This window comes from Parasteatoda tepidariorum, chromosome 2 (genome assembly GCF_982258835.1).
Source record: "Parasteatoda tepidariorum strain Cologne lab strain chromosome 2, Ptep-v5.0, whole genome shotgun sequence".
Lineage (NCBI taxonomy): Eukaryota > Metazoa > Arthropoda > Arachnida > Araneae > Theridiidae > Parasteatoda > Parasteatoda tepidariorum.
The window spans coordinates 84,432,158-84,456,814 of NC_141756.1; the positions used below are offsets into that span (position 1 = coordinate 84,432,158).

The 24,657-nt window shown below is 27.5% G+C and overlaps 2 protein-coding genes across 4 annotated transcripts in view; one reads left to right on the plus strand and one right to left on the minus strand.

Annotated features, from left to right (window-relative positions):
• Nucleotides 1–21,265, minus strand: part of LOC107451520 (membrane-associated guanylate kinase, WW and PDZ domain-containing protein 3) — a 41,846-nt gene extending 20,581 nt beyond the window's left edge. Inside the window, exons 1-12 of one of the 3 annotated variants that reach the window (XM_087157640.1) lie at nucleotides 20,579–21,265; nucleotides 18,190–18,303; nucleotides 14,572–14,691; nucleotides 12,731–12,947; nucleotides 11,022–11,186; nucleotides 10,803–10,885; nucleotides 9,446–9,503; nucleotides 9,300–9,364; nucleotides 6,523–6,717; nucleotides 6,136–6,345; nucleotides 3,355–3,564; nucleotides 350–876 (exon numbers count right to left, since the gene is read on the minus strand). In XM_087157640.1, the coding sequence (XP_087013766.1) occupies nucleotides 350–876; nucleotides 3,355–3,564; nucleotides 6,136–6,345; nucleotides 6,523–6,717; nucleotides 9,300–9,364; nucleotides 9,446–9,503; nucleotides 10,803–10,885; nucleotides 11,022–11,186; nucleotides 12,731–12,947; nucleotides 14,572–14,691; nucleotides 18,190–18,303; nucleotides 20,579–20,906 (2,292 nt within the window). In that variant the 5' untranslated portion in view covers nucleotides 20,907–21,265. Of the gene's footprint in view, nucleotides 1–349; nucleotides 877–3,354; nucleotides 3,565–6,135; nucleotides 6,718–9,299; nucleotides 9,365–9,445; nucleotides 9,504–10,802; nucleotides 10,886–11,021; nucleotides 11,187–12,730; nucleotides 12,948–14,571; nucleotides 14,692–18,189; nucleotides 18,304–20,578 lie in introns of all 3 variants that reach the window. The other 2 variants (XM_087157641.1, XM_087157639.1) reach the window with 2 other exon arrangements.
• Nucleotides 21,266–21,423: 158 nt separating this feature from the next.
• RanBPM (Ran-binding protein M) overlaps nucleotides 21,424–24,657 on the plus strand; it is a 36,252-nt gene continuing 33,018 nt past the window's right edge. The window contains exon 1 of the mRNA XM_043039516.2: nucleotides 21,424–22,044. Coding sequence (XP_042895450.1) covers nucleotides 21,825–22,044 — 220 coding nt within the window. The 5' untranslated portion in view covers nucleotides 21,424–21,824. The remainder of the gene's footprint in view (nucleotides 22,045–24,657) is intronic.

A 24,657-nucleotide genomic window follows, 5' to 3' on the forward strand; every position in this document is an offset into this window, starting at 1 on the left:
TTAGTTAAACAACTATAATAATTAACCACCATGTGTTTTCCTATTCAGAGAGAGAAAGACTATTAAAGGTTTACAATTAGAGAGTAATCCCTTATCTATTAACATCCACTGTTAAAACATATTAATTTTTAACCCACTTGGTCTATCAATAGAAAAATATATAATGTAAGATAATCTTTAATTATTTTACAGTTAATTACTAAAATCTGTCTAACTAACAAACATTCATATCAGAGTCAAAGCCAGTACTGAAAAAAAATTAACTTCCTGGTTTTTTCGGAGGTATATGAACCCTGTTGAGACAGACAGATAGATCAGATGAAATTAATCAGATAAATTAGATAGATACCTTTTGACCATATGAGCTATCAGCAATAGTAAAACCAAAACCAGCAGCTCCTTTAACTATTTCAATAGTTAAGAATTCTGGCATTACGAAATTTGTATGAACATTAGTTGGTGTATGATTTGGCAATTCTTCTGAAAAAGGATTCAGCAATCCAGCACTATTATGCCTGGAAGGATGGCAGTTATCTGGCAGTTTAAAGCTTAAATCTGGCATGGACTTTACAGCTCTTGTCATGGAATCAGAGGGTTTGGCACTATTATCAGACAATCTGCTAGATGGATGACAATTATCTGATCTAAAGGAATATGTGTTACTATGGCAATTAGGCAAGTTATTGTTAGCAACAGAAACTGCAACTGTGGTGACAATTTCTGTATTGGGATCACTTGGGTCAAAGGGTAATGGATAACCTCGACAGACTTCTAATTGCACAACCTCCCCAGCAGGTATAGTCTGGAACAGTGCAATAATGTTTTGGTGAGTGTACCCCAAAACACATTCCCCATTCACTCGAACAAGCACATCACCTAAAAAAAAAAGAAGATATAATTCAAATTTTGGATAAATATTATAACATAAAAATAAAAAAAGTACCAGAAATCTTCAATAAACAACTTTTTGTAAACATCTCAGAAAATTTTGCAAATTCAAAAAAATTAATTTAACTTATTTCTTGTGAGAAACTTATTATTTAATCAGGAAATGCCAAATTTAATCTTAATAATAATTAAAAAAAACATCTTAATAATAATAAATCTTATAACAATAAAATCTAATAATAAAAGAAGAATATCTTAACAAAAATAATTAAAAAACTGATGAGAGAAACTTCAGACAACTAACTTTAAAAAATAGGATTTTAAACAATATAGAAAAGGAACTACATTAGTTGGTCAGGACATTCTTGAGAAATACTAAAGTAATAAAAAAAGAAGAAAAAACCTGTTTCCAAATAAAGGGACTTAGAAGTTTGGTTAATTCACTTGTAAATTCCATATTTCATCACATACCTTTTTAAAAACTTGAAAACAAAAACATTGTCTCAGAAAGAAAGAATTCTTTAATGGAGACTGTAATAGTACTATGATAAAATTTGATGATTTACAATAACTAATGCAGATTTTTAAAAAAGTTCAAACTGGTAATCACATTTAAAATAAAAATTTATAAAAAAAAGAAAAAAAACTACCACAATACACAAAAACATTGTTTAAGGAAAGAAACATTTACACAACATTAATAGTCCTGCGATAAATTTTAATAATTTATGACCGTAAAAGCAGGGTATCGGCTACATTTTAGATTTTCAAATTCATGACTGTCCATGACTAATTCCTAGAATTTTTTATGACTTAAAGAAGCTACTATTTTCTCCGACAAAAACACAACAAGAAATTTAAAAAAGCATTATAATAAGATAAATTGAAATGATAAGTATAACCAAAACTGTTATACTCTGCATCGTCATATTTAAAGATTTTCAATTTAAAAAACAGAGTAAAAGAAAGAGTTGAAACAATAAAACAGCTGAAAAAAATACAAAAGCAAATAATTTTTTTCTGCAGAATTATATTCTAAAGATACATTTCTTGTTCATCCGAAACGAAAGAAATACTCCTGATTTTTCGGTTCTCATTTCGGAATTAAAAAACATTTCGCCAATGACTGGCTTGCTTCAGATAGAATTTTAAATTTATAAGATAAAAAATAAATAATAACAAAAATTCTGAAATCACAGAAGATTAAAAGAAAATTCGCTCTAGAAATGATGTTTTTTCTTTCATTTTTTGAAAGAACACCATAACTTTTAGAGAACATGATAAAAAAATTTTATATTTTAATAAAATATGACTGTGAGTGGGGATTTTATTACAAATTCAGATATTCAGAACACTATGAAATGGGGAGGTATTTTTAAATTCCATTTTAAAAATTAGTTTTTTCAGCTACCTAAATACATGACTTTCCATGATTTTCTTTTAAAAAGAAGTTAAAATCATGACAAATTTTGTTCAATACCGAAATTCACGATTTTTCATGACTTTCCAGGTGCACGGCAGAGATGGGCATTTGTTATTCAGAATAATGAATAAAGAATGATGAATAATTATTCAAAATCTGAATAATGAATGATGAATAAAGATTTATTCATTAGTCAGAAATATTTTGAATAAAGAATAAATCATTCATTATTCGTTATTCAGTATCCTTTATTCATTAGTCAAGAATAACTGAATAATTTCACTGGTCAACAAAAATGGGCACGGAATACTCTAACTGACTACGATTATGACAACTACAAATAAAACGTTAATCCTTTTCAAGTATATTTATATAATGTTAGAGAAAATTTACTTTTGTCTAACATAATGCATACTTTTGAGAAATGGTTACACGGCAAAAAAGGGCTTAATTTTTTAAATTAAAATTTTATTTAAAAATTTAAAATAATATTATCATTTGCTTTCAAAAACTATAAAAAATTGCGTTTTATAGATTTTAGAACAAAATTTCAAAATGTTCAATGTTCTCAAGTAACTAAACTGTTATAAACCTACTTTTTCGCACAACTAAGTATGTTACGCTGGAGTAAGTTAAAATAACATAAAAATAAATAGTCATACTTGTCTTAGTTTTGTAGTTTAATTCCTAAAATAAGACGTTTAAGAGCAAACGATGTTTTGCATCTCGTTATTGACAAAGACATATCGTTTGCATTTTTTGCTGGTTATTCAAATTTTATTCAGAAAAATTAGTCATGAGTAATGAGTTTATTCATCAATCATTATTCAAAAATTTTTATACATTTGCATAATGAATGATGAATAATGACTAAATTTTCATATGAATAATCATTCAGAATAAATTTATTCTGAATAAATTTAGTCATGAATAAAATTTTCGTGAATGATGCTCATCACTGGTGCACGGATACCCTGTAAAAGTTGGTTCGATAATTTCTGATAGTAAAATTTAAACAAGTGGTTTGCTTAAAAAAAAATTACCTGTGTTCAATTTGCCATTACACCAAGCTGGACCATTAGGTACAACATCTTTTATCTGCAAAAATTGCTCAGCAGCAGAGCCTTCACCACCTCCAACTATCGTAAATCCTAATCCTCTTGCACTCTTAACTAGTGAAGTAGAGATAAAAGCTCCTCTGAGTTCTTCTGGATTTCGAGTAAAGAAGTGACCAGCTTTTGGAGTTGAATTAGCTATAGAAAATATTACAAGCTTAATTAAAACAATTAACACCAAAATAAGATAACAAAACTAAGAAAAAATAAATAGGAATATTTAGTAAATCAATAGCTTTTGGTTGTAAAAAATAAATAGGAATATTTAGTAAATCAATAGCTTTTGGTTGTTGTAACATAGTATAGTAAAATTTTCAAATTTTGTACAAATCTCAGAAGATTCAAAATAAAAGTTTATATTTGAAAATAAGTGATGGACTCAGAAATGTACCTTCAATGAATCATCGCATCAGAAAATATTTCTACAGTATGAAACATTTCTCAATTAAATGATCAAAAATCATTAAAAATGCTTGATTAAAAATTATATCAAAAGTTTTAGTTTAGCAAATCATTCACAAGTATTAAACATTATTTATAATAAAAATTTACAATAATAGCTTATTAGCCGTCAAAAATTTGGAAGTTATTCATATATCCGTAGAGATTTCCTAAAACTTACCTAATGTTCTCACCACAGTACTTATACTTTCTTTTTAAATGAGCTTCTTCATACATATTTGTACACTTTCTAAAGCAATCAAGTGGCTAATAATGCTTTTAATGTAAGCAATTTAAGAAAGAAAATAACAGAAATCAATTACAAAGTAGAAAATTAACTTTCAATACCTGTTTAGCTCTTTATGTACAGATACCCATTAACTGGTATAGGAATATAAGGTAATTTTAAATGATCAATTGGGGATTCATTGAAATTTAGAAACCAATAAAATTAAAATCCAAATGATAAATCTCTAACAAAGAATCTGATAAGCACTTCAGGAAAACATATTAGATGATAATTTCACATCCGTACTCAATGTTTCTTGTTTCAACATATGGAAATTAGAAACTTATTGAAACCTATATAAAACAATGCAAGTATAGTTGACAAGTCTGAAAAACCAGTAGCTAAATATATTGTTATTATTTTTAAAATTTTCTTTTTAGACAGGAGGGGAAAAAAATATAAAGTTTTCCTTTATATGTATGTGCAATTTTTATGTGCAAATTAAACAACATGCTTTTTAACTTAATCCAACTGATAACGTAAGACAGCAATAGACAAACAATTTCCTTATTTACAGCATAACCATGTGAAATTAAATCAAATTTACTATGTTTACTTATAGAGAACAGCATTCCTTCCACAAGCACCAGTCCTAGAAAATGTTATAAGTCACAACTATGAAGACATTAAAAGAAATCATGATCAAAACTCGCAAAAATGGTAAATAAAAAATTATTAGAAACAGCTATTTCAAAAATATAACTATTTGCTGAAGAAACTTATTATAATTGAATTCATAATCAAGTAAGAAAAGTAAACAGGTATAATCAAACTGTTTAGTTAAATTTAATAATTCTTAAATGAATAGTTTTTTAAAATAATCCAAAGCACCAACAATATCTCAGAACTAGTTGAGGAGTGGTACCAAAAAGGAGCCTTAAATGTGAAGCAAAATAAAACATTTTTATTTGAAGAACAGCTGCTTCATATTTGTGTACTACACTCAGGCTTTTGTGAGTATTTGTGGTGTACAAGAATAATTTAATTTTTTTCTCAGTACTTGAATTTAACAATGGTTCATAAATCTGAGAGCATTTAAATTTGACTCAAACTACCACAAAATAATTATATGTGGACCTCCAAACCAGCAATTAGGCTGTTTTAATTTTCTGTTAGATGTTTTAGTCTGTATTTTTGTCGAAAATTAGCATATTTCATCATAAATGTGTCATTACAATTTCCTTCTATTGTAATTTTTCCTTCAAATTCACAAATATATATATATATACACCGAAGAGACATTACATTATGATCACCCCGCTAATAAGATGTAGGACCACCTTTAGCCCTCAAAACTGCTAGCATATGCCGTGGCATTGATTCCACAAGGTGCTGATAGATAGTCTGAGGTAACTGGTCCTGCAATTCCCTCACATTGCGAGGGGGTAGTGTGGCAGTACGAATTTGGTTTTCCAAGTAGGACCACAAATGCTCTATTGGATTAAGGTCAGGTGAATTTGGGGGCCAAGACATGACTTGAAAGTCACTGGAATGTTCCTCGACGATTCGACCCTCATGACATGGTGCATTATCCTGTTGGTAAACACCATCCCCTGCAGGAAAAACTGTTGCTATGAATGGGTGAACCTGGTATGCAACTATGTTCAAGTAGCTTATAGACATCAGGGATTGTTCTATGAGGATAATGGGTCCTAATGTGCCCCATGAAAACATTGTTCCTGGGCGAGAAACCATGAAAACCAGGGTGAGCCCATTGTTATAGATCGAGTGTGGTCATAATGTAATGGTTCTTTGGTGTATAGTAGTGACAGGTAAATAGACCAATAATATCTTTTGGTTACCAGTCTTTAGGACTAAATTTTTTTTTTTTTTAAATTTCTACCCCTGATTTAAATTGGTTAAAACAAATTATTATCAAGCACAATTTTACTATAAAATGAAGCATTAATTTAAGTAATAAATGACACATTTAAAACAGATAAATAACAATTTTATTAAAATAAAAAAAAATGCTATACTTGATAAATTGGAAAGTTGATGAGATAACTCATTAGCATCTGATCCCTGGAAGAAACAATGGCGTCCACTCGAAGTCGTACTTCTCTCCATGGACGCTGATGAAGGATTTTTCTGCATATCACACAATCGGCTGCTACTCTCGCTAGCAGAAGCATTAGTGGTAACTGTACCATTACCAATAACAACACTGCCATCCGCCACCTTTCCATCTGCCAAATGTTTAGAAGGTTCATGCTTTTCATTAAGACAGGGAATACAGTGCAGATAGGGAAAGCGATGGGTGGAGGCAGGGGAAGAAGATATATTATTAGAAGGAGAAGATATAGAGGGAGGTGGAGGTTTAGAGGAAGAACCATCAGAGGAGGAGACAATTAGGAAAGACTCACTGTTGTTAGTGCTTGCTAGTGGGTTTGGGTCGTTAGAGTTGCTGCAGTTGGAGGTATGAGTTAGTGAGCTATTTCTTGAAGTCCATTGCCCGGTTCTAGGGTCAGCAAAAATGCTGGGGTTATGGTTGATATTGTTAGTTTGGTCAGAATGCCGGTGCCATGATGAGGACGAGTGACTTATATCAGCAGCTGAAACTGCAAAAGCATAAAACACTTGGTTGAAGCAGTGTGTTGCAAGAAGCTTGTATTTTAAACAAAACTTAACCCCTTGACATACGAAGACGTCTTGGAGACGTCATTTGTTTCTTATGTCAAAACAATAATTGACGTGTCTCAGACGTCTTCAACACAGAAATGCCAACTTGCTCCGGACAGCAAATAAATATTTTAAAGTGATAGTTTATCAATTGTGATTCTTGGTTTAATAAATTCAATTTAGTAGATTTTTTATTCACCACTATTTCTAAATAATTCGTAGGCTCATATAATTCACCACTTTATAGTAGTTATGTCATGCTATAAATTTTAAAAAGCAAGCAAAAATAGTCAAATATTTCAAAATTTAGTTTGCAGTTATTTACAGCTTTTTTTAAAATTATTTTGGCATGTCCAGAGCAGCTGGCATCTCTGTCAACATTCCGTTGAGAGTTGATGTTTACAGTGCAGTCAAAGATCATTTCTATATCAAGAAATGATATGTCACGGGGTTAATATAAAACACAAGATAAAATTTCAGTAGCTATAACATCAAATCAAAGTTAATGATTTCAATTTAAACTACATAAGGAATTAAAATATTTTAGAATATAAAAACACATTTTCTGATTAATATTTTATATGAATGCAGTAAATGCGAAAATGTATTAAATCTTTTATGAAGTTCTACATCATACTTTTTTAAAAGACTATGCAAATAATGATTTATTTATTTTTTTAAATCTTGAATTTTCTGAAGAAGATGCTTATACAATTTCAAGGTAAGAATGATGTTTAACTAAGTCTAAAAAAGAAAATTATAAATGATATAAAAATAGTCTCATAAACTTTGATAGAAAAAAGTTACGCTAAGTAAAATATTTATATTGCTTGATGATTGTTTAAGATTTAACAAAAGGTAGTTTAAAAATAGCTTAGATGAAAATTAATTTAAAGCTGAAATATGCATTTATAATTTATAGCAGGGGTTCTGAAACTGTGAACAGAAATAAGGGACTACTAAGTGTTCATGACATCAAATCTAAATTTAATTCTATAATAATAAGCTGTTGCTATACAAAAGAGAAAAAAGTTTCTAAGTAGAATTGATGGAATTTCAGACACATGTTTGATATGGAAATCCTATTCAAAGTTAAAAAACAATGTGTATTCACATTGCTACTTCATACCTGTACAAAGTTTGATTTTAAGTAACTGCAGTTTTAAAGAGGGAATAGAGTCAATGCTCTTTAGTACAATCCCCATTACAGCAATCCTTATTATAATGACTTATGCATGAAACCCCAATTGCTATGCAATATTAGTTTAACGTCCACTGGAATGCACTAAACTGTCTGTTCTAATACAGCAAACAAAATTTAATCAGTTGATAAAAATAAAAAAAATTCAAAGAAATTTTGACTATTATTTTTTTTTTTATTTTACCACATACTAAATGTAAAGTACCTTGAATTTCCTTTGAAAGAACAAAGACTGGCATGACCCACTAAATTCTTATTCAAATCCAAGGTGGTCATAATTTATGGTTAATTATAATCTGCGTAACTTTCTTTCCAAAGGGAATAATTTATGACTTATAATTTTCTTGTATGAATATGGTATTCAGTAATTTAGTGAAATGTCAGTTCCCTTGTGTGGTTTATTTTCCAGTTAAAACATTTGGGTCTTCTTAGTTACTTCGACTTACATTATTTATCGATACTCAGCATATTATTCACTAATGAAGTATTTTTAAACGATACATTTATGAAAAAAATTTATATTTTCCGTTAATTAACAAATTTTTATTAAAGTAAAGCCTTCTTTTTTTAAAAATGGGCTTTTTTTTTTAGCTATAAGTTATTATTAATAGTATTTTTGTGCTCTCCTGATATAGCAACCTCATATTTCATCAGGACCAAGAGGAGATGCTATATTGAGCATAACTATATACATATTGAAACATAAATGAGACTATAACACTTATTCCATGTTTTAATAAATAATACTATCCATCTTATTTACTAAAAGGAGTTACAATACCTTCAAGTAAGGATGTTACTTTCATTTCACTTAAATGTTTAACTAGCAATTTATATTATTATTTAAATTTATAATATTATTTATATTTATAATATTACTTAAATTTATAATATTATATATTATTAATTCAGTTGAAATGCTTAAGTAGATTTAAAGTACGATATAGACTAATTATGCTTGAATTCTCACCATTTACTTTTATTGTTTCTGTTTCATAATCTTACACACGTGAAGGAAAAATTGGCTAATTTCACATTGATTCTAAAATTAGTAAAACCAAAATTTTAAATAAAAAGATACATTTTTGTAATAAGCTTTTTTTCTTTTCATTAAAAACCTATTCATGGTTATCTATGCGAGATACACCTCTTGTTGATATAACATGAGAGAATTTGCTAATAGATGCATTAGCCTAAATAAATTTGTAATATCAAAACTATATTAAGCTTGATTTTTTAAAAAAAAAAGCCTGCAAAACATTTTTTATGATACGCACATGGTATAATAAACGTTCAATAAAATGCAAGACAATTACAAACCATTATCATTCACTTTTCTTGCTTGAATGACCGGATTTTCATATTGCGTCCGTCGATTGACATGGCTAAAATGAAATTAAAGATATAAAAAATTTTTATTTTAGTCCATACTGAAGTTTAAAGAAAACTTATCAAAGAGCACTTACTCAATGTAATATGTACCATAATGAGGATCATCAATTCGTTCCCAGCCAAAAGGCAATTCTGATTAAAAAAAATAATGACATCATATTTCAAACTAAATGCTTAACAAAATTAATATAATTATAAAAGGAATACTTTAATTATAGAAGGAATACCACTAAAAACCAACAGAGCAAACCACAGAATATAACAAAATATGATTTAAAACACATAATTTTAATATCATATTATTTTAATCTCATCAGCTTGTAATACGATCAAAAAATTATGTTAATGATTTAAAAATTATTTATTTTTTTAATAAATGTTTCTTTAAAGCTAGAAGATATTTTTTTTACACTATTTTGATTTTAAATATTTAATTTTCAGAACCATAAGCATCAATAATATTTCTTAAAAAAAAAACTACGATTGTTTTAGTTTTCCGCACTCGTTTTTCATTATTAAAAACAAAGCTTAAAAACCAATAATATTAAATAAAGATTTCAGATTCATCTAAAACAGACTCAAAATATTATTCTTAAAAAATTAAATATTAGTGACAAATTTTTCATAAGTATTTTTCACATTAAAACTTTCAACATGATAGGAAAAAAACTCACATTGAATCATTTGTATTTACATGCTTAGAAACTTAATGATTATAATAAACACCCATAAATAAATCACATCAAAATGATGAGATTTATTTGTGTATTCCCCATGCATGACAATTAAATCATACAATAGGATCAGTCTGAGCATTCTCATTGGATAGATAAATCCAATTATAAGATAAAGTTTTAATACATGGAGATTCAGATTTTTTTGCTGTCATTAGCATAACATTAATGAAGTAATGAATGTGAATGAAAGATTAGTGAACATATTGTTTCTCTTTAAAATATTTCTTTATCTTAATTAAAAATTATTGACCTGCAATATTTTATCATCATTTCTTAGTATTCTACATTTTGATTTTTTACATTATATTATTTATTAGGCCAAATTAGAGGACTAAAACTAAAAATTTTGACTCTTTATTATTAGGTAATCTTTTGACATTACCTTATTATGCACATTTTACAATAAACATATTTAAATTGGTATCTACACATATGAACTATTTTACAGTCATTAAGCAAATAAGCTTAGTGTAAAACTATATGCAGTCAACATATGTAATTTAAATAAAGAATAGGAAATTATGAAACATTATTAGATATTACTTTTTACACAATTGCAATCTGCTTAATTAAAATTTAATGTTTCTAATTTCCCATGCCGCCCTTTCTAGTGAGAACATTCGATAAAATGCATAAAAACTTAAAACCTAAACAGTTCATACTAAAGAATAAAACCAATAAGAATGAAAATTACCATCATCTCGACAATCTTCCACAGTTTTCTTCTGTATTCTAGATAATCTAGGATCTAACCATTGTGATGTGCCAGTGTTGTGACTAGAAAAAAAAAGTATATGAATAATAATAGTAAAAAACTTTTTTATTCAATGGTACTAAAAGTATGGTGGACAAAACTACAATCAGATAATAAATTAAAAGATAAAAAGCAAAATTTATTCAATTATAAGCTTACTCAATAAAGTAAGGTTCTCCATTGCTAGTAAATGCTCTTTCCCAATTATCAGGTAAAGGACCCAAATCACATGAAGAATTTCCACATTGTACACTATCAATGGTTGCTGTAGAGTTACAATTTTGATAGCCTAGATATGAAAATCCAGATACTGGAGTGGAAGACCTGCAAAACAAACATAAACAGCAGCTTTAGTCAATGAGGGTATTTTAAATTTCTGTTTTAATTACTAATAAATTATAATTGGTTAAAATGCAACAATAAAAAAGATTTAACTTATTATTATTAAAATAAGCACCATATAGGTTAAAGCTTGGCAATATGTACGGTACTTCAATATAATAACTTTTATTTGCCAGTCTTAAAAAAAACATGTGTGCAACATGTTTAAACCATTATGAGACAATTTTTAGATATTTAAAAACACAAAAAATGAACTAAATTATTCATTATTTACAGAGGAAAATTTTAATTTTTTAGAACATTAGAAATAATCACAAAAAAATGTATCAATTTTGGTTTGACTGGATTTTGAAATTGTAATCTCTCAATTAATAATTAAATAAATTATGTAGAAAGTTAAAAGTTCATGCTTAGTTGTAGAAATTTCTATTTTTATTGTTCAGACACACAAAATTAATGCGATTTATGGAGAATTGAGCTTCATAGAATTGTGTTATATAGATCCACAGGGGTGATTGTGGCGCAGAGTGAAAAACTCTGAAATTTTATGAGAAAAAATCGAAATCAATTTATATACCATACGTGTTTCATATTTAATATAACTTTTTGAACTAACATTTATAATAAAATTACCTACTAATGCAGAATATCACACCTTTAGAATAACTAATTCAAGAAATATCTTACTTCCTGCCAAACCAAAAGAATCAATTCGGTGAAAGAATCACGCAAGACATAATTCTTCACATAATTAGCGAAAGATTATATGTAAACATCACGTTAACGGGATTTAGAAAAAGCTTCAAAATTTTGTCAGATTGTAAGTTTATTATTCGCCGGAACACCACAACCAATGGTCTTGAATACTGCGATATTTGCGCAAAAATCGTTTGCCTCACTCCTAGTTTTTAGACCAGGGAGAATGATATGAAAAACCCGGAAGTATCAAGTAAAGGGAAAGAAATAACTTAAGTCTGCAATCGTAAAAATTCAGAATATACTTAGATTCTAGTTAAAAAATAATATGAATTATGCATGCGTAACTAACTTTTTCATATAATAAAGATAAAATAAATTAAATATTTTTAATATATATTAGTCCAAATATTGCTGGATCATTAAAAAGCTAACAAATTAATGATAAAGAAAAAAGAAACTTGTCATAAATAGTTATAATCTGGTATGCAGAAGACCAAAATAAATCAGTAATTTACTGTCAAAAGAGCAACCACTAAAGATTTTTTTTGTATTGCTTTTTTTAAACTTTTAATATTTTTTTCCATATTTTTATTAATACTTATGTTTTGAGGCCAAAAAGGTTTCAAGGGCCACTTTTGGTTCACCGATAATAGGTTGTGCATCTATGATATAGATCTACTGTATTTTTGTAAAATCTTCATAATATATTATATCATTAGTTCATTTCATTATATCATTAGTTTAATATAAAACATAGCAATAATATTAATGTATAAATGCCAAATTCATATTTAATAAAAATAAAATCGCAAAAAAGAATATCTTACGGAGTATTGTTTGACATGGGAGGCACAGGAAATTCAGAAGCATCAGAAGTTTTTGAAGCCATTGCTTCAACATTCGAACGGTTACGCCGTCGCTTCCCCTCAGAAGAAGCATGGGCACCGGGAAAAATTAAATTATTTGATTGCCCAATTGAATTATTTCTTCTCATAGGAGAGTAATAATTATCCTTGGGAGGCATTGGGGTACCATAATGATTGCCTATAAAATAAATATACATATATTAAAAAACAATTTGAAATTTTCCTATGTAATATTTCACAGGCAAAACCTAAATAGAACATTCATAAAAAAAGAATACAGAAAATATATCTTTAATAAAGCATCCAAATGGTTATTAATGATGTTGATGACCTAAAAATTTGTAAAAAATGCAATTCAAATTTGCAAAAAAAAAAAAAAAAAAAAACTCAGAAAACTATTATAAAAACCTTAATATAAAAAAAAACGTAATATAAAAAATAATGCTCCTTAAATTTCTGACACCATGTTTTTTTTATTGTTGTTTTTTTATTGCTATTTTTGAAATTATAAATTGTAATTATAAGTTTAATAAAAAAAGTTAGTAATTAATATATATATATATATATATATATATATATATATATATATATATATATATACGAATGAAAATAAATGCCTGATAAAGATAAATAAGAATTTATTATTCTTCAGTAACAATCTACAAGAAAATCAGAATATTAAATAATATATTTTATTAAAATGTTAATTCTAAGATTATAAGTATCAGCACTTTTTATTGTAGCAGAGTTAAAATAGAAGATTCAATGTGAAATTGACAGAAATTTATAAAGAAAAAAAATAATTCACAGGCAGAATGCTTTTAAAATATATATATATATATATATATATATATATATATATATATATATATATATATATATATATACATCAATCAGAATTGATAAAAATTACTTAAAAAAAGAAAAAAAAACTAAATAATAAAATAATTACCAAAAAAATATATATACAGGTAAAAAAAAAAGAAAAAAAATTGGAGAAAAAAATGCATTTATCATGAACATCCTAGCCTATTATTAAATTTAATTTTTAATATTCTCAAAAACTCTTGTTTCCTGCTGAATAAACAAACAATTTTGTTTAATTAATACAATTATTAATAATTTCGTTTTGATTAAGCATATGTTGAAAACACAAGGTACAGAAAAAATCAGAACAAGTTGTCATAAAATGCAATTCTGAAAGAATAAAAACTGTATCAACTTCAAACATATTTTCAACGCATGTGTTTTGATAGTATAGATAAAGTTTAATTAACTTTTAATTAACAATTTGAATAATTTGATTTGCCATTTTTTCAAATATTTTTTTAAAAAACTATTTTTTTTTATCATAATTGATAAACAGTATCAATTTTTTTTTCTTCAAATTATATAAATAGTTTCTACAACAACTAACTTTTCTTTTATAACAGATTCTGCAAAACTAAATAGAATATTACGTTTTAAGTATTTTGAATATTATAGAAAATTAAAACCATACAATTTAATTTTACATTATAATATAAGAAATGTGCACTTAAGACAACACTTTTTGACTGGTATTTTCGAGTAATGTCACAATTAAATTATTAAAATTTGTAAGTATTTTTATAACAACTTTTTATCATCAGAGTAAAATAATGTTCTCAAATTTAAAACTTTTCTCAAGAATAAACAATTCATCCTGTTGCCCTCCACACATATAAATTAATGCATTATTTTACTATCAGTGTAAAATCATAATGAAAAAATTTAAAGTTCTCCTAAGAACATTGCTAATGAAAGTTTGAAGCAATAAGTACCTTCATATAAGCCACTTTCTAGCAAGCTTCCACTTCTTTCCAAGGCTATAAACTCATCCACAGTTAAAAATGTATAGTCCACACCACTTATTTCTCCTACCCGAGGAGTACGAGTGGTACCTGCAAATTGTAATCAAATAATAAAATGTAATTTCATAAGAAAAAACTTGTCTTTAACAATCTAGTTATACTTATTAAACTTTTTCTTAAAGCGGGTACAACAAGTAGACCAGTATGAGTAGATTCACGATGTTTAGCGCTAGGACTGGGCGATGTAAAGATTTTGGCATTGCGATGTCTCGGTACAATAATGTTTTATATTTAGTACTGCGTAAATTCGCAATTAGTAAGTTGCATTTATTATTAAAATAAACGCACCATTTTTTTAATAATTATTTCTCAATATTTAAATACTTTGTTTACAAAACAGCAGTTTAAAAACATCAAACGGCTAGATTAATTGTAAAAAAAATCAATAGCATTAGCACACACGCACAATTAAAAGAAAATCCTTCAGTAACTAAGAGATTCAACAGCACTTAGATTCTCAATCACATTCGGATTTATCATGTCAACAAAACGATGAGTCACGATGTAAAAAAGACAGGGAAAGATAACGTTGATGACCACAGCTATCACTGTGGAAGAATGCACTTACAGATGAAAATGCTCTTCGAGCGAGTTTGCAGACAGAGATGTACTATCGGGAACAATGCTCAACATCGCGCGTGTAGACATTGATGTCAATGATACATCGGGAAATATCATACACATCTCAGTAAATCACAATTTCTGATGCTTCTGAAATTTGCCAATCCAAATATTGGATCGGCGATGATTGCAAAGAATCATATTTTCCTATGTATCGGTTTATTGGCCAGTGCTACTAAGCACAGTAATCAATAGGTCGAAAAGAAAAGTATAACAGATTTAAGTAGGGTTGGGGTTTTGAACGTCCTACACTGGTTTTGGACAGGACACATGGGTTTCACTGTCTGAAACTGAATAAAACTGTCCTAAACTGTCTTAAAGTGTCCAAAACCTTGAACTTTGGTAAAGAAAAAATTCTATAGGTGTAACCATTGCATACATAATAATTACACGCATTAATAAAATTTGATATTTGTTATACAATTTACTTTAACTTATTAAAGGAACATAATATAATATAGTAGGAAAAGGTTCATAATTTTTGAAGCTCCACAATTCATTGAACAACAAAAGTGAATATCTAATCCTTTAAATATAAATATGCTTTTAATACTGATAAATAATGTCTTTGCATAATGATAAATAATGCAATATAAAAAATAATAATGATTTAAAATTTGTTTAAAAATTAACCTTTTATTTTTCACAATATTTTTTTAAAAATTTTTTATAAATTCTGCATCACAGGATGATAAAAAAGACATCTATTTTTAAAAAAATTGTTTTTAAACATAAATATATCAGTTTAAATTGGAAATACAAAATAACTGAAAAATGTATTAACAGTTTTGAAGGGCATAACATCAGTTTCAGTTACTGACACTGGTGATGTATCATCACTATGCTAAAAGAATCGAACATGAATGAAATAAAAGTATTCTAGAATAGCATTATAGATAAATAAACCTGTTAATGACTAATCAAGCACTTAGTCCCTAATAGCTTAACCTGTATGGCAAGGTCAAACTTCAGTTATGTACTATAGAATGAGAGGACCAATTGAACTTAATTACTGATTAATTTTCTTTTGTTTTATGTTTAAATTGAAGAGTCAAACAATATTAATAAAACAGTGTTTTCACTACAGCGCGAGAATCTTGCATATTTTTTTTCTTTTCTCGCAATAACAAATTATAAACGCGAGAAGTTCGTGCACTCTATTAATCAATTTCAAAATGCGCGAATTTTGAAAAAAATTTCGTCCTTTGCTATTTTGAATAAAATCCGTTTCACTTTTCTTCCTTGATCTTTCATTATTTTGAACATTGGTCCTTGTTATCTAGCTTCCCTATTTACCAGTATAGTCAGAACCGGAGCGAACAGCAGAAACCCTTTCAGAACACATTTCTCTGCAACCAGCAGTTCACTGTAGGTAAGGTTTCTTCATGTAAAACGTTTATATTTTTGTGCATGAATGTAAGATGGACTAATACCTTGTTAAGACGACATCTTCTACTCCGTAACGGACAAATGAAAATTAAACAAATGTCGGTAGAAACGGTCAAAACTAAACAAATAAATATAATAGCTGACGAAAAAGTAGATATAGAACATTTTCCATATGATGATGCAGCAAAAATATTCAATTAGAAGATGTTAAAAATTTATTATAATTAAAGAAATAATTTTTTTACAAGTCTATTCGTGTTTTTTTAATTTTTTGAAATCTCACCCTGTTTTTGAGAAAGGGTGAGAAATTCTCTCCCATTTTTTTCTGTAATGAAAACACTGTAAAACATTATACTTTTAAAAACAAATATTCTCTAGTAGATTAAAATATTAATATGTTATTAGTTCTATGTTTATTTTACCTTTTAAATATTGTTCAGATAAAATTGTGACATAATTTGAGTAAAAGGGTTTTGGACAGGACGGTTTAAACCGTGGATTAATACATTCTGTTCTAAACCTTACTATCCCTGGATTTAAGGCTTTAAATAATAAGCAATTGATATATTTCTCATTTTAGTTTTTTAATTAAAAAAAGCAGAAATATTATGCAGGAAAATAGACTAATAAAATAATATTAAATTTGGAAAAAGATTACAATATATTCAAATAAATTAAAAGATTTTTAAAAATTTAAAAGATACAACTTCTTCAAATTGAAACATTCTATAGAAAATTTATAATTTAAATATGAATGACATGATTTTTTATTTAGAGGAAGAAATAAATAAAAAAATGGAGATAAGGAGATAAAATGTACTTAGATAAATAATTTTTTGAGGAAAGAGTTGAAATTTAATAATCATTAAATAATCATCATCAAAAAATATATATATTATAAGGAATTTATTATCCTATTAAAAAAAAAAAAAAAAAAAAAAAAAAAAGGAATGAGATAAAAATTTACAACTTGTTGAAGCTCAGAATTCTAACGTTTTAATCTCTCCAAATTTTAAAATTAGTCACAAAGGTGGTAAAGAGATGGAGCTACTAACTGAGAAAAACAATAATATGTGACGTTTAAAGCAGTTTCCATTTTCAGTAATAATGTGGTACAATCTAAGAAGAAATTTATTGGTTTTTAATCGGACTGATCTGACATACAATAGAAACCATTGTCTTATAGTGTTCTTGGTCCGCAGTGTTATCTGTAGATAAATTTTTTAAGTGAGAATAGAACATGGTTTCCTAAGAAGAATGTAGCAATGTACCTTTCAATCTCCAACTACTTTTCGGACACTGGTACATTGTTTAATATTATTTGTTCGAAATTACCTATAAATATATTATTATTCTGCATAAGCATACAACTTATTTTGTATATAAAACTATAAGTTAACTTAATTTGATTTAGCAATCTACTAACATTTTCTAAAAAAAGACAAAATTACCAATTACAAATACTGAAGAATACATAATTAGCTTAGTGAGAGTAGCAAAAGATGGATGGATACTTACAAGGAACAGTGCGTTGATATAAATTATCTCTAATGGTATTCTGTAGATCATGATCGACCGAGCCTTTTTGAAATCGGGTGTTCAGAAAATTACGCAAGTCTCTAGTCAAACAACCTACAATCAAAAGACACTTTATTAAGATATCTTTATTAATAAAAGCTAAAGCACTAAAACCATAGTCTATGTTAAATTATACCCTGTTTTTCTTTTTGACAAAATGCATTATTTACTGAAATACTATTAATAAAATAATTCTTTTTTAAAATATTCCAGAGACAAAAGATAATTATACTCCAGTGTGATAAATAGTCAGAATTTCATAAATGTCATTCTGAAGGTGCCAGCAATAGAATTTTTTTATTACCAACGCAATTAAATTCTGAATACAAAATTACACTTTTATCTTATAATATTAGCTTAATTAAAAATTTTCTACTCCATAATAATGTTTATAAGCATAAGGTTTTCCCAAAGATAAAGCTTTGAAAAGCATTCAATGAGATTTGTATTAACTGATTTTCTGAACAAACCTTAATTTGGATTGATTAGTTAATTACACTAAATTATCAATATAATAAAAACAGAAGCACAACTAGAAGAAGCATCAAACAACTCATATTTAGGGCATTCTTCTTTTACACAAAACTATGTGCATCATAGATTAAAAAATGCTTAAAGTTTTCACTTTTGTGATATAAGAATAATTCTAATTTTTATTATATGACAAAACAAAAACAAATAGTACTTTTATAATCAGATTTTCTTAATTGTAAATATTTCTTATATATGCACTAAAAATAACATTGTGTAATCTAAGGAATGGCAAGGAGAATTCGCAGAGGGGGAAAATATAGATAAACCAAAGTAGTTTATTAAAAAAGGGAAGATAACAATCTAGAATAGAATAAATATAATATAGAATAATCGCCAAGTCTTGGCATTTTAGAAACTAAAAAAAATAGTACAGAAAATGACCAACTCAAAGAGTATAATTTGTAGAAAAGGCAGGTACGAAAATGTTCTCCAAACTAATATACTAAATATCCATGAATTTAATTACTTTTTACACTAAGAGAAAAAAAAATGTGCGACAGATCTTGATACCTAATATGCTTCAAAATAATGTAGATTTATATCCATAATATTGATTTTTTCACATTTAGAAAAAAATTTAAATAGAAAATTTTCTTCCTTTTTCTGTACAGTGAAAAATTCTTGCACACAGAGACGATATAACAACTTGGTAAACCACTACATAACTTTTCGTAAAATTTTTACAAGTTCAAAAAACCATATGATACCTCAGCAATTATAGTGACTATGAACACGTACTAATGCTTTATCACCCAAATAAATATCAAGCTAACCTCAAAAAAATTCTGTATCAGTTTTAGAGTCAGGAATTTTTCTATAGCAGTGCCTATTCATGCAATCTACATATACCAAAACAAAAAAGGGAATTTGAACTTTGAAAATCTTTAAAAAAAAATAATAATATAATGGATAGGTTTCTTGTGGGGTTTCTAAGAATTAAACCCTTCAATTCGGTTCCCTATTGTGATTTGATTTTTTTCCCTTTTTATTATATATATCTTTGGGACCCCATATCTTTATTTCCATGCAGGCCACTGTCCAATAGTCGCCACAGTTTTGTGACAATTTTGGTGTAATTACAGATACAAAAATCCTCTCAATCTGCCAAAATAGTAACGAAGCTTTGGTGACAACCAGGCAGAGGCAAGCAAGGAACTGATGTGAAAATCTTGACTTTAATTAAAATTTACTTTAGTTATGAAAATACTCAAGAAATGTTAACAATGAAAAGATTTAGAGACGAATACCCACAACAAAATTTTGATCAAGTTTTAGCCATTTCCAGGAATTGGCACTCAAGAAAATGTAAATAATAAACAGAAAAAATAACTCGAAGAGTATAACTCGTAGCTACCTCCAGGCAAATCAAAACACATATATATTTTATTAATTTTTGCAAGTTCAAAAATATTTTGACACCTTGTTGATTGTAATGCACACAACAGGTACCGATATAGAAATATCTATTTAACAATACATTTGAGTTGCTTTACATAAGTACTAAACGGCCCCAGGCTGCTAACTGCCTCTGGGCAAAAATAATGCTGGGCCCTATAGAGCAACAAATTAATTCAATATACTTAATATACATTAAAGAAGCTTTGTGTCCTTCAAATATTTCAATCAAAGCAGGTTCACTTTACTCCAATAAACTGATTTCCATTCTAATGCAAATTAATTTGCATTAGAATAGAGAATGCATAGGAACTGTTTTGGTAGAAATATTAATTGTATAAAAATGAAAACAGTTGGAAAGTGAAGATTATAACAAAATCGTACAGAAGTAGTTTCTTACCAGATTTGACAGCTTTGATTTTCACAGAATTCCCGTTCCTGACACAGTGATTAAGAAAAGTAATGACATCCCTCTGGGTGTAACCTGCTACTTTCTGTCCTTCAATTTCCAACAGTACATCTCCCGTTGAGTAAGATCGATTTGCAGGTGGGACATAGCCAAAAAATGGAAATTCACCATTGTCCGAACCACCTTCTATCGTAAAGTCCAGAGAGCCATCGTTGCTAGATGTAAGGTAACTTTCGTAAACAGCAGAGCTCCAGTGTCCAATGCCATCAACATTCAATTTGTTGGGAGTGACCGGTCGTTGTGTACACGTCCTGAGCATGATCACTTAATGTACGAATTCATGATTACAATATTGATATGAATTTACATAACAAAACACAAATAGTATTGATGGTCACATTATGGCGACGGTTGAAATAAAATAATTACTGAGAAATTTACTAAGCCTAAGGGAATTTAATTCTAATAGCAATGGTATGCTTTAAATCGTTTATAAAATATCTTTTTAAACAAATGTGAAGATATTATAAACAAAATATTAAACAAACAAATGTTGTCCATGATCAGCCAACATCGAAATGTACTCCAACAACATACATACTTAACATAACTTGTTTATTTTGTTTTCCCTCATTTCCACTTCAAACAAGTGACAGTTCAAAACCTCGTACGTACTTTGACACGCAGGACTACGCGCAAGCGCAATTAATTGCAGTTTTGTTTTACTTTTTTAATGAAAAAATTACTTATTTTTTTGCAACATCACTAATTGATAAAAAGAAGAGAGTTAATAGCGCAACTTTTATATGAGTTTATTAGATTTGATATTCTTTTATTTAATTTATTTTTATAAACTGAAAAAGTTTTTTTTTTTTTTTTGCAATCTCAATTTTTTAACTAATTATCAAATTTAAACACTGTAGAATATCAGGCAAATTTCTATATCTTATAAAAATCATAACGAATGTCAACTTTTTGATTGAAATAAACAAAATCAATGAAAAATTTCGTATTAATTAAAGTTTATAAAAAAAATTACATAATCGTTATAAGATCTCGTGATTATTTTTTACTCATTTAAATTAAAATAAAGTCTGTTTTAAAAAAATTGTATAAAAAAAATCTTACTGTTAATAAATAAATAAGAGAATGACTTTTTGATTTCTGATCAGATTCTCTGCGCAACAAAGAATTTCGACATTTGTGTTCAACTGCTCAACGCTACATTGCGTTTGAGATGATCGAGAACTCAGAGAGAGGACAAATGGCGACTATGAATGAACACATAGTCTGGAATGAGCCACAAATAACTTCGATAACTCATCAAACAGATCGTCTTAAGACTTTATATCCTATGGTTAATGAAAATGAAACACCTCTTCCACGATCATGGAGCCCTAAAGATAAATTTACTTATATTGGCTTGTCCCAAAATAATTTAAGAGTGCACTACAAAGGTAGGAAAGTTTATTCAACTTCAGTTTTTCTCCCTTGTTTGAGTAATCATGTATTACGTATGTGAAACCCTCTTTGTGTATTTAACAGGTGATTGCTTATTCTTAAATGAATAGATTCTAATTAAAATAAGAATAATATTATCACGACGTACCTAACCTCTGGGATCGAAATGTGAATTGTTTAATTTGAAAAATTAGTTTAATTTTTTTAAATTAATAACAATGACATTTGTCCATTTGAATCATGATAAATATTGAAATAATATTCAACATCATAAAGTATATACTTTGAATAAATTTTTTATTTAAAATGTTTTTCAACCTTGAAATGAAATGTTTACTTGTTTGAGAATATTTACTTAGATCCACTAATTTTTATTGTCGTACGCATTAAAAACTTGAGATTAAAATCTGCAATATTACGTAATTTACAGTCATAATTTATTTAAATCAGATTATAATGTGTCAAAAGCTAAATATATAATGCGATAAGCTCTATGAAAGGAAGATCTACGTAAACAATAAATTCTGAGTAACGCTTTTTTCCGCAGTGCGATATTTTTATATACTTCGTATGACCCAATTAATTTTCATAGCATAAATATTTATTCTTGATAATTAAACTACTGCCTAATTTCCCAATTTAAACTACATAAATATTCATTAAAAGAAAAAAACTAGATTTCAGGAAATAAGCATTATGTCCGCGTATTGTTGATAATTATTGATTAGTATACTTTTTGGATTCAAACATTTCTTTTAATTTCATTCAATAAAAATATAAGATTCATGCAATTGTACCTTTTTAATTTTAAATGTTTTGTGTTAATATCTATTTTTTTATTATAATTATTTTTTCCTCTAAACTATGTATTATGAATTAATATACACAAAATATCTTCATTGTACTTACTTATGTTCCTTATAGTGTTTTCTTTCTCATTCTTTTATAATCTAAATTGGTGCAATGTCTTATAATATTTTTAGAAATATATTAAGGTGTTTTTAATCCCATTTATAATAGTGGCTATATTATGTTTTGTAAATATTTTAGACTGAAAATGTGAAAACCAGTTTCATATTTCCCTTTATTAAATAACATTAATTTTTAATCATCATAAAATTAAGTTTTGAAACATCTCAGTGTATATTTTTTTTATTTTGTCTATGAAGAAACAATGATTTAATCTTTATGTTTCGTATTATTAATGGAATTTATTAAAAAAAAAGTTTGGTACATGTTACTACATAATTTTATGTTTTAAAATCTAAGTTAAAGTTATACATTTTTTTCCCCTAAAGTAATAAATCTATATTTTTTCTTCAAATTGTGTTGTTTAGCATTATGTATGTATTTTTATAACATTATTTAAGCATGTTAAATAATAATAGTAACTGAATTTAAGAGGAAATGAATCTATTAAATAATTGGTAGTAAAAATCTTTTTATTTTCTCTTTAAGTACAGGGGTCTGTTTAGAAGAAATTTGGATCCGTTAACGTACCTTTCACAAAATATCTTTTCATGAAAGCGGACCCTTCACAAAATATTTTAACTTAAAGATGGACCCTTCACAAAATTATTTTTCTTTTAATCTGACCCTTCACAAATTTGTTTATCTTCATTATTGTTTTGTTAATCGAATAAACCCTTCCCTGGGGGAAGAAAAAAAGGAGGTGGATGTAAACGATTAAGTTTTGTCTTCAGCAGACTCTTCTTTCATTATTCATCCGAAATTAATATTCTGCGTTCAGCAGTATAGGCTAAATACCAAATATATGTATGTTGTATCTCTAATTTAGAAGCAACAATTGCTGTTTATTTTTGAAATTTTTTTTTTTATTATAATTTTAGTGTTATGCCAGGGGTCTGTTTAGAAGAAATTTGGATCCGTTAACGTACCCTTCACAAAATATCTTTTCATAAAAACGGACCCTTCACAAAATACTATAACTTAAAAATGGACCCTTCACAAAATGATTTTTCTTTTAATCGGTCCCTTCACAAATTTTTTTATCTTCATTATTGTTTTTTTAATCGAATGAACCCTTCCCAGGGCAGAAAACAAGAAAGATGGATGTAAACGAATTAAGTTTTGTCTTCGGCAGACGATTCTTCCCGAAATGAATATTCGGCGTTCAGCAGTATAGACTAAATACCAAATATTTGTATTTTGCATCGCTAATTTATTAGCTGCAATTGCTGTTTATTTTTAAAAAAAAAAAATTTTTAATTATAATTTTGCAGTGTTGAGCATAATCTTGTATGTCTTTACAATTAAAAAACTCATTGAAAAAGTTTTTTTGCAATAACGGACCCTATTTGCACAAATTCATAAAAGCGGACCCTGGTTGAAAGAATGTGAGTAATTTTTTCACAATTTCACGAAAACCGGACCCTTCACAAAATGTCTGGACAGACCCCTGTACGCATAATTTTGTATCTATTTACAATTTAAAAACTCCTTAAAAAAGTTTTTTGCAGTAACAGGACCATATTTGCTCGAATTCATAAAAGCAGGACCCTGGTTGAAAGAATGTGACTTAATGTTTATTTTATATTCACAAATTACAAGTAATTTTTTCACAATTTTACAAAAACCGGACCTTTCAC